General features: G+C 36.9%; 1 protein-coding gene across 1 annotated transcript in view; it reads right to left on the bottom strand.

Annotated features, from left to right (window-relative positions):
- Nucleotides 1-8,373: 8,373 nt before the first annotated feature.
- LOC115836663 (quinone oxidoreductase-like protein 2) overlaps nucleotides 8,374-16,410 on the bottom strand; it is a 166,707-nt gene continuing 158,670 nt past the window's right edge. Inside the window, 2 exon segments of the mRNA XM_030818482.1 lie at nucleotides 8,374-8,671; nucleotides 8,673-9,142. Of these exon segments, the coding sequence (XP_030674342.1) occupies nucleotides 8,374-8,671; nucleotides 8,673-9,142 (768 nt within the window).

Raw genomic sequence — 16,410 nt, 5'->3', positions numbered from 1 at the left:
CCCGTCTCTTCTAAAAATACAAAAATTAGCTGGGCATGGTGATGTGCACCTGTAGTCCCAGCTACTCAAGAGGGTGAGGCAAGAGAATCGCTTGAACCAGAGAGGCAGAGGTTGTAATGAGCTGCGATCGTGCCACTGCACTCCAGCCTGGTGACAGAGCGAGACTCTGTCAAAAAAAAAGAAAAAAGAAAAAAACTGTCAAGCAAAGTATGTATGTTTCATGTAAGCCCCATGATAAACACAAAGAAAAGACTTACAGAAGATTTGCAAAGAAAATAAGAGAGGAACCAAAACATGAAAAAAATCAAGGAAATACAAAGAAGAATATCAAGAGAGAGAAAAAAACAAAACAGCTACAAAAGAGACAGAAAACAATGAACATTTGACCCTAAATACCCTAAGTTGATAATTACACACTGCATGCATGTCAAAAATACTTACATGTGCTCTATAAATATGTAAAATGTTATGTTTCAATAAAATAATTTTTAAAAGAAAAAAATTAAAGTGCAAGTACATGGAAATATATCTAGTGCTTATAAATTTGAAAACATATTGTTAAAATGTCTGCATTATCCAAAGTAATCCACATATTCAATGCAATCCCTATCAAAATCCCAATGGCATTTTGGGATTTAGCAATTTGGGAACTAGCAAAACAATCTTAAAATTTATTTTGAAACACAAAGAACCCCTATAAGCCAAAACAATTTTGGAGAGAAAGATCAAAATCAGAGGCATTACACACTGATTTTAAAACATATTGCAAAACTGTAATAATCAAAACAGTATGGTATGGTACTCTCATAAAGTCAGATATACAGGCCAATAAAACAAAATAAAGAGCTCAGAAAAAAAGCCAGCTATGTACAGTCAATTCATCTACAACAAAGATGGAAAGAATACACAGTGGGGAAAGGATAGTATCTTCAAAAAATGGTGTTGGAAAAACTGGATATCCAAAAGAATGAAATTGGACCCTCACCTTACACCATGCATTAAAAAATCAGGTCAAAATGGATTAAAGATTTAAACGTTAAGACTCAAAACTGGAAAACTCCTAGAAGAAAACAGAAAATGCTTTATGATATTGCTCTTGGCAATGACATCTTAGATATACACCAAAAGCACATACAAAATCACTTGACAGGTGGAATCACACCAAACCGAAAAGCTTTTATGTAGCAAAAGAAATAATCAACAGAGTGAAAAGGTAACCTATGGATTGGGAGAAAATATTTGCAAACCATATATCTGATAAGGGATTAATATCCACATTATATAAAGAATTTTTACAACTTAACAGCAAAAAAAAGTAACGATTTTTAAAATAGACAAAGGAATAGACATTTCTCAGAAAAAGATATTTAAATGGCCTACAGGTACACTAAAAAGTGATCAACACCACTGATCGCCAGGGAAATGAAAATCACCACAATGAGACATCACCTCACATGTTAGGATGGCCAATATAAAAAAAATGGAAAATAACAAGAGTTGGTGAGGATGTTAAGAAATTGGAGCCCCTGTGCATTCTTGGTGCAAACATAAAATGGTAGAGCCACCATGAAAAACAGTATGGAGGTTTCTCAAAAAATTCAAAATAGATTTACCACATGATCCAGCAATGCCACTTCTGAGTATTTATCCAAAAGAATTGAAATCAGGAACTTGAACTTGTGCACTCCTATGTTTATTGCAGAATTATTCACAACAGCCAAGAAGTAGAACCATCCTAAATATCCAATGATGTTAAAGGATAAAGAAAATGTGGCATATGGATACAATTTTGTTTGGCCATAAAAATAAGAAAATTTCATTATATGTTACAACATGGGTAAACCTTGGGGAAATTATGAGAAGTGGGATAAGACAGTGTCAGAAGGACAAATACTGCATAATTCCACTTATGAGTTATCTGAAGAAGTTAAATTCATAGAAACAGAGTAGAATGGTGTTTGCAAGGGGCTGAGAGAGGGGAAAATGGAAGTTGCTGTTCAATGGGTATGATGCTTTAGTCATGCAAGATAAAAAGTTCTAGAGATTTGCCATCCAACATTGTACTTTTAATTAACAACACTGTACTGCGTACTATAAAAATGTGTTAAGAAGGTAGATTTCATAATGCATCTTTTACTATAATTTTAAAAAGAGGTAAAACAATTAAGAAGCCCAAAATCTGATGTCCCAGATATTGGAACTATCAGACAAGGACTATAAAAATAACTGTAATTAATATGCTAAAGGATCAAATAAAAAGGTAAAAAGCATGCATAAATATATAAAATTTATCAGAAATATGGAAACTCTAAGAAAAAATCAAATGGAAATGTTGGAATATTTTAAACATAATATCAGAGATAAAGAATTCCACTTATAGGTCATAAGTAGACTTGACAGAGCTAATGAAATAACCAGTGAATTGAAAATCTGTTGGTCTATCTTATCCGATTTTGTAAATTTATAGATTGATCATTTAAAAATATAGGTTCACTTGGTTATACAGATCTTCTAAATGTTGGCACATTTTATTATATAATAATTCTAACTATATTTTTAATATTACCACCAATCTCATCAGAAAAGCCTCCAATTATTGAAAAGCCATCAAGCTCATGGTGGTAAACATGTTTTTTAAAATTCTAATTTATGCTTGAAAACTGAAATTTTAACATTAGCAGAAAATATTCCTTTTCTCAGTGTGACAGCTCACTTCATTGGTTTTCAAGAATATAACTGCCAAAAGCCCAATTCTGAATAACAATCGTTTTCATGTAAAAATGATGCTCTTTGAAAAAAGTAGCCAATTAAGCTTGTAACTCAAACACAAGGGATTCTCCTCCAGACAAATAAGTAACTCAGTGCTCATACTTCCTATGTCACTGAATGGAATATGAAAAGATATGTATTAAAGGGTCAAAATGTAATGAAATTCATGATTTTTATTGCTTCATCAACTACATGCTTAGTGAAACTGGGCGTTTTTAAACTGCAAGTGCACAGCAGTAAAGACTACAATAATAACTAATCACATCATTTAGCACCTTATTCATGCTTATTCATGCTATGGCCTTATTCATGCTATGGCATAAGCAATTTTACTCACCATGGCTTTTCCACGGTCAGTGCAAATATAAACATAGTTAAAAGACAATAATGCCTTATTATTATAAATATACTTTTGGCCTCACAAACCCCTTGAAAGGATTTTGGAGACCCCAGGCATTGGAAGACTACATTTTGAGAATAGCTCAATTTTTCACAGCACCTCAAGCTCAAATTGTTTTATTACATCTCTCTGTTGAAAAATCTTCCCCTAAAATTCAGTCATTCTCCTGCATTTCTTCCTTTGAGTGATGGCATCATAGACTAGTCAGTCACTAAATTCTTGAATAATATCAAAAATACAAATAACATCAGCAATAACGGTAGAAAATAGTATCTTTGGTCTACCACTCTCTCCCACTAACACTCATTTTCATCCTGAAATTTATCTGAGTGAAATTACTTGTATGTATATTGTCTGCCACCCCATCCCACTTTCTCCACTTTTATTGTTATGCTGTAGCTTCCTATAATCTCTTGTTCAAAACATTATTGTAATATACTAACAATTTCCCCTGCTTTTAGTCTCACCCCACCCTCCCACATCATCAATCTTCCATACTGCTATCAGAGTAATCCTTCTAAAATTCAAATCACTTTCCGCAGCCTATTGGTCCCAACACTATAGAATTACACACAAAAACCTCCCTGATTGATGCTTGCCTACCTCCTCAGCTTAAACCTGTCTACACACAAGACATTCTAAGCATAGGACATTTTGCGCCTTCCCGCCTTTGACCCTTGATACATTCCTACTTATCCTTGAGGATTCAGCTAGTGAATATTCTCACCCAAGCAAAGTGGATTATCTGCTCTTAAAGATCTGAGGAAGGAGAAAAAGTCAGCCATGGAAAGAATAAAGGAAAGAGTCTTCTGAAAAGAACATGTACAAAGGCACAATGGATCCCTCAAAATGTAAGTACTGGAAATTAGGACACGATTATCTTATAACCATGTTATTTCAGGATCTTGCTATATGTAATTTTTAAATTTTAGTTCATCGTTTTTTACCAATATCATGTACAATTCTTAATACTTACTGAAATAGAGGGCTACTCAACAGGAGTGCCCTTATTTTTAAAGTAGTGATTATTAGAATACTAGACATCATAATATGCTGATCCAACACTTTATAGAAGTCATTCAAAAAAAAAAGATTAGTATGTGTTTCAAATGAGATTTTAAGAAATGTGACCAGAACTAAACAATATATACCACTAAAGTAAGATTTATGCAAAAAAGAAACATCAGTACAATTCTCTAGAAAAAGACATCATCCTGTACAGAAAAGGAAAACCTGTTTAAAACTGCCAGAATGTCCTCCTTATTCTGTGTTGTCTTCTCTCTTAAGAACAATGAGATCTGTTTGCATTTCTTTAAGCAAATTCTGCTGTGCCTTTGTCTATGGTTAATGAGTATGTCAGAGAATCTGATTGTCAGTTAGCTTAAAAAAAATACCAACTTGGCCGTGATAGCTAGGCATTTAATTTTCTCAGGAATAGGGTGAGCTCCTCCAGAGAAGTCCCATTTATTGGGATATTGGATTCTATTATCCTTCATACTATTAATCAAAAATATTTAGTGATCCATACTTCTGTATATATCCAAAACAATATTATTGTTCTTAATGATGGCTCCGATGTGCTATAACATCTTGAAATATATTAATAATCTGAATCAAAGAAAGTTTATATATTTTTCTTTCCTAAAGTATAGATCTGATCACACCACTGACCCACTTAAATTTTTTTTATTTTAATCCATTGCCTACAGCAATGGCTGAAGTTTTTCCCAAACTATGTTCTATGAAGCACAGGTTTCCCTTGACATGTTGATAAGAGTTCTGGAAGCAAAGATTCTGTGGTTAAGTACATTTGAGAAACATCATGTTAAACATGATAAAATAGGTCTTTACTGCAGGGTTTTTTTACACTTTAATGTACCACTATGTCCTATGAATGCCTGGGAGGAGGAAATATGCAACATTTCCCAAACTTGTTTGTCCATAATATTTTGGAGAAAATCTTCAAGGTCTATCAAATAGCAGCATTCAGTGAAAAACTGGCCTTCCAAATAAAGTGCCAGCTATTTACATTGTATTCAAAGCCTCATTACCTTGCAATTAGGACTTGCTTTACCTTTCCTGCCTTATCTTCCTCTATCAGCCCAGCATAATTATACTCCCGCCATACTTGACTACTAGCCATTTTTGAAGCATACTTCTCAATTGCTCACCTCTATACTATACCATGCTACCTACGATACCTATTTTGTTATCTCTGCTAACAAGCCCTACTCATCTTCCCAGATCATAATCATCTTCCCTCAAAACCATTCAAGTCTTAAGACTCAATGCTGTAAGAGCATCTTTGTGCAACAGTGTGCATACAGGTGAGATAAACTCTGTGCTTTCCTCATCACTGTAAGTGACTTGGGGGCAAGGGAAATGTCGACACATTTTACTATCACTTAAGAATCTATAGAAGATGCTATAATAAGCACTCAATTTCTTATTATGGAAACTAAGGGCTGGGTGTGGTGGCTCACACCTGTAATCCCAGCACTTTGGGAGGCAAGGCAGGCGGATCATGAGGTCAAGAGATTCAGACCATCTTGCCAGCATGGTGAAACCCCATTTCTACTAAATATACAAAAATTAGCTGGGTGTGGTGGTGCATGCCTGTAGTCCCAGCTACTCGGGAGGCTGAGGCAGGAGAATCGCTTGAACCTGGGAGGTGGAGGTTGCAGTGAGCTGAGATCACGCCACTGCACTCCATACTGGCGACAGAGCAAGACTCCATCTCGAGGGGAAAAGAAAAAAAAAAAAAAGAAAAGAAACTAAGTTAGTTGAAATTTAGTTTTCAAAAACTATATTTCTGGGATTATCAGTTATCTGTATTTTATGTGTGGTAATGATTACTTAACATATCTGATGAATTACAAATTCTTCATTACCTGATTAGGCTTAATAACAGTTTGCTGATAACAGGGCATTCAAAAAGATTTTTAGCATATCCACAATAACACATTCTATAGGAAATGGGCCCAAATCAAACCAAAATTAGCCCATTTCTAAACTGACAAATAAATTGAATGTGAAAAGTGAACATGGATAAACTTATAATTAACACCCAATTTATCTGCAGACAATAACAGTCTCAGATCATGGTCCACAATAGTTCATGAGTAGTAAGAAAGGGACTGTACAGCCCTACAAAACAATGCCCTTGATTTACAGAATAATCTGAACTCTTTTTTTCTAGTACTTAAAAAATTATTTTTCTTTAGAGAAAGATTGGCAACATATGAGCACTAGACATTTCCTTTTTTTAAAAAAAATCTTTCATTGTTGTAAGACATACACAAAATTTATCGTTTTTACCATTTTTAAGTGTGCACAGTTAAGCAGTACTAAGTACCTTCCCATTGTTGCACAACCATAACCATCACACACCTCCAAAACTTTCCATCTTCCCAAACGGAAACATTGTACCATTAAACAGTAACTCTCCATTCTCTCCTCCCACCTTGCAACCACCATTCTACATGTTGCACACTGAGTATACTTTATCCAAAATTCTTGAGACCAGAAGTGTTTTAGACTTCAGATTTTTTCAGAATTTGGAATATTCACATTATGCCAGTTGAGCATCCCAAATCCAAAAATCCAAAATCTGAAATGCTTCAATGAGCATTTTCTTTGAGCATCATGTCAGCATTCAAAAAGTTTCAGATTTTGGAGGGTTTCCCATTTCAGATTTTGGATGTCAACCTATACTTTCTATTTCTATGAATTTCACTACTCTAGGTACTTCATATAAGTGGCATCATATAGTATTTGTCCTTTTCTGTCTGGCTTATTTCAAATATAATGTCTTCCAGGTTCATCATATTGTAGCACGTCAGAATTTCATTCCTTTTTAAGGCTGAATAATATTCCTTTATGTGTATACCACATTTTGTTTATCCATTCATCCATCGATAGACATTTGGGTATTTCCAGGGCAACATATTCTTAATTTAATCCCACATTTTAAGACTTATAGGCAATTTAAATTCAATTCAACTCACTGAGTATTTACTAAGGGTAACTCACTATGGGAAGTACTGTGGGAAATACAAGGGTAAATCAGACATGGTGCCTGCTCTCAAGGAACTTACGATACACTGGGAAAAGAGAAGAGAAAGAAGTAGAAGTAACCAGCATTTGCTAATTGCTTGCCATGTGCCAGATGCTTTACCCAATCACTGCATGTATAGCTTCCAATGACTCTGTAAGTTAGATATTGTAATATCTACTTTATATAGGAAGAAGAATGAAGGCACTGAGACCTTAAGTAATCACCTCCAAAGCTGGGATTTAAACTCATATCTTAGATTCAGAGGCCTGTGTTCATTCCACTACACATGTTGTTCCCTATGATTCAAGGCAGAATGTGATAAATCCTGGGGGAAAAGCTACAGGAAGGTAGAAGAGGAAGAGAAGAGATTGCCCCTTGCCTGAGGGTAAAGGCACATGACAAACGTAGGTCTTAGAGGTCAGGAAGGCTTATGTTTGACAGAGGTGGAGGGTGGAAAAAATTGCACAAGCAGAGCAAAATGAGGGAGGCAGGAAAGTTCAGTACGTACTTAGGGCCCAGTGGAATTGTGGACCACAAGGCTGGAAAGTGATGTGGGGAAAAATCACAGTCATAATGAAATGCTAGCTGAAGGGGTCTGAACTCCACCATCAGGCAATGGTGAGCCACTGTAAGTTTTCTGAGATGGGCCATAGTCAGAGCTATGCTTCGAGAAGATCACCATGGCAATAATGCATCACAAGAATGGAGGGGGTGAAGGTAATTTAAAGGTAGGAAAAGCAGTTAGAAGGTCACTGGTGACAGTAGTTGAGGCTTAATTAGTCAGAATGGAAATGCGGATATGGATGTAAGAGATATCTTAGAGGTGGGAATGACAGAACTCGGCAATCACTGCATTTCATAATTCATCGAGTAGGCTGACCATACATCCTGGTTTGCCTGGGATATGTTTTCCTGATGTAATTACTAATGGCACCCTTTTACCCTCAAAAAGGTTTGGACAATAAACTATATAATCATATTAATTAGGAGCAATTAGTAGACAGAATCAAAGGTGACTCCAAGATTTTAAACCTGGATTAGTAAGGAAAGTGGTAACACCTTTGGAAACACAGAAGGGAAATCAGGTTTTGGGGAAAGATGTGGAGTTTTGATCTGGACATGTTGACTTTGCTGCTCAGGCGAGGATTTATTTAAGAGCGAGAAGAACCTTGCCCATGGATTTCCCCTGTATCACATGAAGGAAAGCATCATTGACCTCATCCAGCTTGAAAACCATTCCTACATATGGTTGGATGCGCCCTTGCTGGCAGTACTGAAGCACTGAAGATAGGCTCTTGGAGAAGACGGGAAAGTTCATTTCTTTGTATTGACCAAAGTACAGGCCCCTAGCAGAGATATTCTTCAGGCGCAGAAGGTTGGCTGGTACAGAAGGAATGTTTCCTCCAGCAAATCCCACTACCACAATCCTGCCCTCACATGCCAGGCAGCTTCCTCACTGCATCCTTCAGGCTGCCCTGACTGTAGTTCACGCTGGACTGCGCACCCCTCTGCATCGCCAGCCTGAACTTCTCGTCACTTCCAGCAGCAGCTATATTACCTTGGCCTGAAGAAATTTGTTGCCACATCACCGCAAGGCCTGTGGCTCCAGCTGCTGCCGTCACTAAAACAATTTCTCCAGGCTGGGTACGGGCCCGATGCTCAAGAGCAAAAATCGCAGTGCCGTAAGTTATACGGAGGACAGCAGCTTCTTGTAGGGAGACCTTTTCTGGAATCTGCCACAGGTCCTCGTGAGGCCCAACGGGGCGGGGGCCACCTCTTCGATAGTCAGGGACTACTTCAGCTCTGCGCAAATCGCGGCACGGTAGTGCCGGCCACTGCCCGATAGTGCCGGCCGCTGCCCTGTCCTGCTCTCCTGGAGACCCACGCCCTAGGGAGGCACTGTCTGCAGAGCACCGCTGCCACGGCCAGGCCGAGCGAGGGGCTCACTGGACATTTCAACTCATTCTCCTCTACTCTCAAAAAAGATGTAAGAAAACTTTTATTTTATATTCCTATCAGTTGTAGCACACAGGATGGTTAATGGAAAGGATTTCCTGCTCTCCTATCCCCAAATCCACTCCTTTCACAAATATTTTTGCTCTTTGTGTTTTTGAGGTCATTATCTGAATTAAGGTAAAAGAAAAACAAGTGGAGAGAAGGAGTTTAACAGGTAGTAAAAGAAGACAGGTATTTTCAAGAAAAACCTTTTAATTTGCATTTCAGAAGACCACAAGCAAAGCAAGTCCCTAAAACATGAAGAATAAAAAACAGACCCCTTCTACATACATTCCCCTTCTCTTCTTTTTCCCAGCTTCTTCATTTCCTTCCTGAATTTTCCATCCTGAAAGGCTTTTAGATGGGACAGAACAAGGTCGCTGTCCATGCAGAGAAGTTTGGTGTAGGGAATGAGTCCTCAAACTCTATGGTTAATTGAGTATTCCATCTACTGATCATGCACATAAGAATGTTTGAATTCATCTCGTCATATGACTGCTTTTTGAGGAAGAAAGGAAGGGGGTGAATATGCTCATAAGTACTTGAGATAGAAGGTGAGATATTGAGGGCCTTGGCTTTGACTGACACTAAAGCTTCAGAGAAGGAAAAGTTGCTCGATTTAAAAAATATAAAAAGAAGGGAAGTTGTTTTGTTGTTTTTCTTGCTTTCTTGCTTGCTCCTTAAAGGAAGTTACAGAAAGGAGAGAAAGGAAGAGAAGAAAGGAGAGGCCAATAAGGCAAGAAAGGCTGAGACGGGTAGAGGTTCTTCGCAGTGGCAAAGCAAAGGGCAGATATTTTCAAATGGGTAGCACCTACGTCGAGAATTAAGTCATCTGTTTCACAGTATTGTAAATTTCTCCTCAGACTCCACTGTGCGGCCCTCAATAAATCAATGCTTTCTATGGACGATATGGAGTAAAACTAAAGAGATGTGAATTTCATATCTGGGTCAACATATGTAACATATGATAAGAATTCAGAAGGAGCTAAAAAGCCATTGCAATGTAAGACTCCCGAAAATTAGCATAATTCTAGGTGCAAGGTTTTATATTTTCACAAGCTATGGTTTTAGCAAGCTTGAGGTCCAGGTGTATCTACTAGGGCTTGAACTGCAGTTCAACCACTTTATTAGCAATATTACCTTGAGTAAGCTAATTTTTCAGAGACTTCATTTCTTATCTGTAAAATAAACATAATGGCAGTGCCCCCATTGTGTGCCTAGAGCTTAATAAGCACCTATTAATTTTAGCTATGTAAACTTTAAAGTGCTTGGCAAATGGGTTTGCTAAGAGCTGGGACTCTTGAAGAGCTACTGCTACAAAGTGAAAAATGCAAACACTTTATTAAAGACGCATCCTTTGTTATTGTGAGTAGTGCCGCAATAGACATATGTGTGCATGTGTCTTTATAGCAGCATGATTATAATAAAAAAAAAATAAAAAAAGAAGCATCCTTTAAACCAGCTTGAAATTTCCTTGAAAATCAAGTCTCTCTTGTGTTGTAAAGTAGTCCCACTATGACCTTCAGTACCCCATGGAAGGGACAGTGATGTTCCAAGAATTCTTTTCTCTCAGTCCCTGGTGTACAGTTGCTTGAGTACCTACAGAAATTGTAAGAGGGGTCATAAAGAGAAGAGTTAATTTGTCCCCCTCCGAAAATTTGCTGATATATATATATATATATAGTCTGATTTTACAGGTTGGCTGCTCAGAGAGAAAACTGTAGAGCAACAAAGAAATAACTGGAACTGAGTGCTAAAGACAATCAATCCCAATAGAATGCTGAGGTGGTGGATCAGACCAATGAATCTTCAATGCACAGTGCTGCCACCCGCGACCAGGCCTATGGAATGGCTGGTGCTCCCCTAACCTGGTGCTGAGGTGGTGAAACAGGACCAGGACCAAAGATCTACCTCTGGATCCTTTACCGTGCCCTTGATTAAGCCAGCACAGGATCTGATTTTCCCCAAGCAGGCAACTTCCCAACCACACAACCTGGCTCCCTCTAATGGAAGTGGATGTCTGGTGCTGCTAGATCTCTATGTGTTGCCCTAAAGTGTAAGAAGAACAGAGGTACACACTGTTGGTACTGCTTCTGTATATTTCAGTTTCTGTTAATAAACCCAATTCCAAAGAACTTGGGATGTATGTGCAGCTTGGCTATTCATCTTTGCTTATTCTTATTAGGGCTCAAAGGAGTCCTCTACTTTTTGGACAACTGTTTTCTGTAATATTAGCTCTACAGTTAATTGAACATTCCATCTGCTAATCATAAAAAAAGGCAAACAACACAGTGAGAGAGAAGGTATGAAGTTCGTGGCTGACAATTTACTGGACAGTTCTGCACAGGAGAGTATCTGATGGGATTAAATTTAGGAGCAAAAGTAAGTGCCACTTTCTAGTTACTAGCCTTGAGCTTTTTCTGGCACTGAACTATTTCCACCTCCTGTATATCTTCTCTCAATTGTCTTGTCCAAAGACATGATTATTACTTTAATTAACTCCTTTCTTGGATATTTCTTATTAAGACAATCTATTTTAGCAGTATATAGTGATTCCTTCCTGTAATTTTGCTAAGAGAAATAACTAGTAATTTTTACAAGCTTATTTATAAATGTTAGCAACAACAACCAAAAAACATAAAACATAAAGTTAATAGCTAGATCTACACAATATTTGGAAGGGATCTAGATTATGCCCAATATGACTCCATTTGTAAAGATTATAAAAATTTCCCACTTATAAGAAAGTAAAAATTGCAAGCAGATTGCACATCTTTAAGGACATAAAGAATAATCATAAGAGGGATCTACAAGCCAAGTAACAGAGGGTTGGCTGAGAGCTGAGGATAGATACGTAAAGTAAAAGGAGCTGGGGAAAGGCAGAAAGAATGGGCTATTTGAGCTAAACTCATAAATTTATATTTTTTCTTTACCAAGAAGATAGCTTCTCTTGTCCATTGAAGAACAAGAATGACAAAAATATGTGAGATTGGAAGTATACTCTTTTAATATGGAAGAGTATAAGTTGAACACTTACCAAACACCATGCACAAAAATTAACCCCAAATGGATTAAACACCTAAATGCAAGACTTAAAACAATAAAACTCTTAGGAAAAAAACATAGGGCAAAAGCTTCACAACACTGGATTTCGCAAATATTTCTTAGATATAACAAAAAAGACACAGGCAACAAAAGAAACAAAACTAGATAAATTAAACTTCATTCAAAATGTTTTAAATTTGTGCATCAAAATTTATTATCAAAAGAGTAAAAAGATAACCCACAGAATGAGAGAAAATACTTGCAAATCATACCCGACGAAGGGTTGGTCTCCAGAGTATATAAAGAACTCCTAAAACTCAACATAAAAACAATTTACAAATAGTCAAAGGCGTTAAATAGGCATTTATTCAAAGAAGATACATGAATAGCCAATGAGTACTTGAAAAAGTGTTCAACATTACTAATCATTTAGGAAATGCAAATCAAAACCACAATGAGGTAATTGCCTCATACTCGTTGGCATAATTACTATCAAAAAGATAGAAAATAACAAGTGTTGGTGAGGATGTGCAGAAATTGGAATCATTGTGTGTAAAATGGTACAGCCATGGAAAAAGAGTATGGAAAACAATATGATGGTCCCTCAAAAAATTAAAAACAGAATTACCATGTGATACAGCAATTCCACTTCTATGTATATATCCTAAAGAATTAAAAGCAGAGTCTTGACCATGTTCATAGCAGTATTCACAATACCTAAAATGTAAAATCAACCCCAAAGTGTCCATTAACAGATGATGGATAAGCAAAATGTGATATATAGATAGACACACATACACACACACACAGTGGAATACTATTCTGCTTTTAAAAGGAAGGAAATTCTGTAATATGCTACAACATGGATGAAACTTGAGGATATTATGCTAAGTTAAGTAAGCCAATCACAAAAAGACAAACTGTATGTCTCTGCTTATATTAGGTACTTAGAATAGACAAAATCAGAGAAACAAAGAGTAAAATGGTGGTTGCCACAGGCTTCAGGGGAGGTGAAACAGGAACTTTTTGTTTAATGGGCATAGGATTTCAGTTTGACAAGATAAAAAGAATTATGGAGATGGATGATGGTGATGGTTGCAAAACATTATGAATGTATTTAATACCACTAAACTGTACAGCTAAAAGTGGCTAGGAGGGTAAATTTCATGTCATGTGTATTTTGCCATAATTTAAAAATTGGAACAAACTATTAAGAGCTTGCCACCTATGCCATAAGTGTTCAAAGATAGTGTAAATGACAAAAATATGTGCTAAAGACCATTGGTTTTCAATGACTTACATGAGTTTATCTTCCATACATCTCATAAATGTCAAGATTTCCTAAAGGTCTTGTTTCCTATTGGCACCAACAGCTTCAATTTCCATATATAGAGTGTTGTACTAATTTACATTCCTACCAACAGTGTATGACTTAACAGATATACACAGCACATTTCATCCAACAACCGTAGAATACACTTTTTTTTTTTTTTTGAGACAGAGTCTTGCCCTGTCACCCAGGCTGGAATGCAGTGATGCGATCTCAGGTCACTGCGGTCTCTGCCTCCCAGGTTCAAGCGATTCTCCTGCCTCAGACTCCTGAGTAGCACACACGCCCAGTTAATTTTTGTATTTTTAGTAGAGACGGAGTTTCACCATGTTGGCCAGGATTGTCTCAAGCTCCTGACCTCATGATCTACCTGCCTTGGCCTCCCAAAGTGCTGGGATTACAGGCATGAGCCACCATTAGCAAAATTAACCAAGAAGAGAGAAATTCCAAATAACCTCATTAAGAAATGAAACGGCATTAGGAGATATACCGTATGCTAAATGACGAATTAATGGGTGCAGCACACCAACGTGGCACATGGATACATATGTAACAAACCTGCACATTGTGCACATGTACCCTAAAACTTAAAGTATAATAATAAAAAAAAAGAAATGAAATGGAAGATACTACAACTGACATCACTGAAATAAAAAAGATCATTCAAGGCTACTATGAAAATCTTTATGCACATAAACTAGAAATCCTAAAAGAGATGGATAAATTCCTGGAAAAATACAACTGCCCTATCTTAAATCAGGAAGAATTAGATACCCTGAACAGACCAATAACAAGCAGTGTGATTGAAATGGTCATAAAATTACCAACAAAAAAGAAGTCCAGGACCAGATGGATTCACAGCAGAATTCTACCAGATATTCAAAGAAGAATTGGTACCAATCCTTTTGACACTATTTCATAAGATAAAGAGGGAACCCTCTTAATTCATTCTATGAAGCCAGCATCACCCTAATACCAAAACCAGGAAAGGACATTACCAAAAAAGAAAACCACGGTCCGACATCCCTAATGAACACAGATGCTAAAATTCTTAACAAAATAACTAGCTAACTGAATCCAACAACATATCAAAAAGATAATCCACCAAGATAAAGCGAGTTTCATATCAGGGATGCAGGGATGGTTTAACATATGCAAGTCAATAAATGTGATACACCATATAAACAGAATTAAAAACAAAAATCACATGATCATCTCAACAGATGCAGAAAAAGCATTCGACAAAATCTAGTGTCACTTTATGTTTAAAACTCTCAGCAAAATCAGCATACAAGGGACATACTTCAATGTAATAAAAGTCAACTATGATAAACCCACAGCCAACATAATACTGAAAGAGGAAAAGTTGAAAGCATTCCCTCTGAGAACTAGAACAAGACAAGGATGCCTACTCTCACCACTCCTCTTCAACATAGTACTGGAAATCCTAGCCAGAGTAATCAGACAAGAGAAAGAAAAAAAAGGGCATCCAAATTGGAAAAGAGGAAGTCAATACTATTTTGAATAGGAGTGGTGAGAGAGGACATCCTTGTCTTGTGCAGTTTTGAAAGGGAACACTTCCAGGTTTTGCCCATTCAGTATGATACTGGCTGTGGGTTCGTCATAAATAGCTCTTATTATTTTGAGATACATTGCATCAATACCTAGTTTGAGAGTTTTTAGCATGAAGGGGTGTTGAATTTTATTGAAGGGCTTTTCTGCATCTATTGAGAGATAATCGTGTAGTTTTTTTCATTGGTTCTGTTTATGTGATGGATTATGTTTATTGATTTGTGTATATTGAACCAGCCTTGCATCCCAGGTATGAAGCTGACTTGATCATGGTGGATAAGCTTTATGATGTGCTGCTGGATTCAGTTTGCCATTATTTATTGAGGATTTTTGCATCAATGTTCATTAGGGATATTGGCCTGAAATTTTCTTTTTTTGTTGTGTCTCTGCCAGGTTTTGGTATCAGGCTGATGCTGGCCTCATAAAATGAGTTGGGGGGAGTCCCTCTTTTTCTATTGTTTGGAATAGTTTCAGAAGAAATGGTACCAGCTCCTCTTTGTACCTCTGGTAGAATTTGGCTGTGAATCCATCTGGTCCTGGGCTTTTTTTGGGTGTAGGCTATTAATTACTGCCTCAATTTAAGAACTTGTTTTTGGTCTATTCAGAGATTCGACTTCTTCCTGGTTTAGTCTTGGAAGGGTGTATGTGTCCAGGAATTTATTCATTTCTTCTAGATTTTCTATTGTATTTGTGTAGAGGTGTTTATAGTATTCTCTGATGGTAGTTTGTATTTCTGTGGGATCAGTGGGGATATCTCCTTTATCATTTTTTATTGGGTCTATTTGATTCTTCTCTCTTTTCTTCTTCATTATTCTGGCTAGTGGTCTATTTTGTTAATCTTTTCAAAAAACCAGAGCTCCGGGATTCATTGATTCTTTTGAAGGGTTTTTCGTGTCTCTATCTCCTTCAGTTCTGCTCTGATCTTAGTTAGTTATTGTCTTCTGCTAGCTTTTGAATTTGTTTGCTCTTTCTTCTCTAGTTCTTTTAATTTTGATGTTAGGGTGCCGATTTTAGATCTTTCCTGCTTTCTCCTGTGGGCATTTAGTGCTATAAATTTTCCTTTAAACACTTCTTTAGCTGTGTCCCAGAGATTCTGGTACATTGTGTCTTTGTTCTCATTGGTTTCAAAGAACAAACTGTCACTGTTTGCTGGCAATATAATTGTTTACCTCAAAAACCTTAAAGACTCCTCCAGAAAGCTCCTAGAACTGATAACAGAATTCAGCAAAGTTTCCTGATACA

The sequence above is a fragment of the Nomascus leucogenys genome, chromosome 9 (assembly GCF_006542625.1).
Source record: "Nomascus leucogenys isolate Asia chromosome 9, Asia_NLE_v1, whole genome shotgun sequence".
Classification (NCBI taxonomy): Eukaryota; Metazoa; Chordata; class Mammalia; order Primates; family Hylobatidae; genus Nomascus; species Nomascus leucogenys.
The sequence above is the reverse complement of the archived record's forward strand: the minus strand, read 5'-3'. Positions and strand labels throughout refer to the sequence as shown.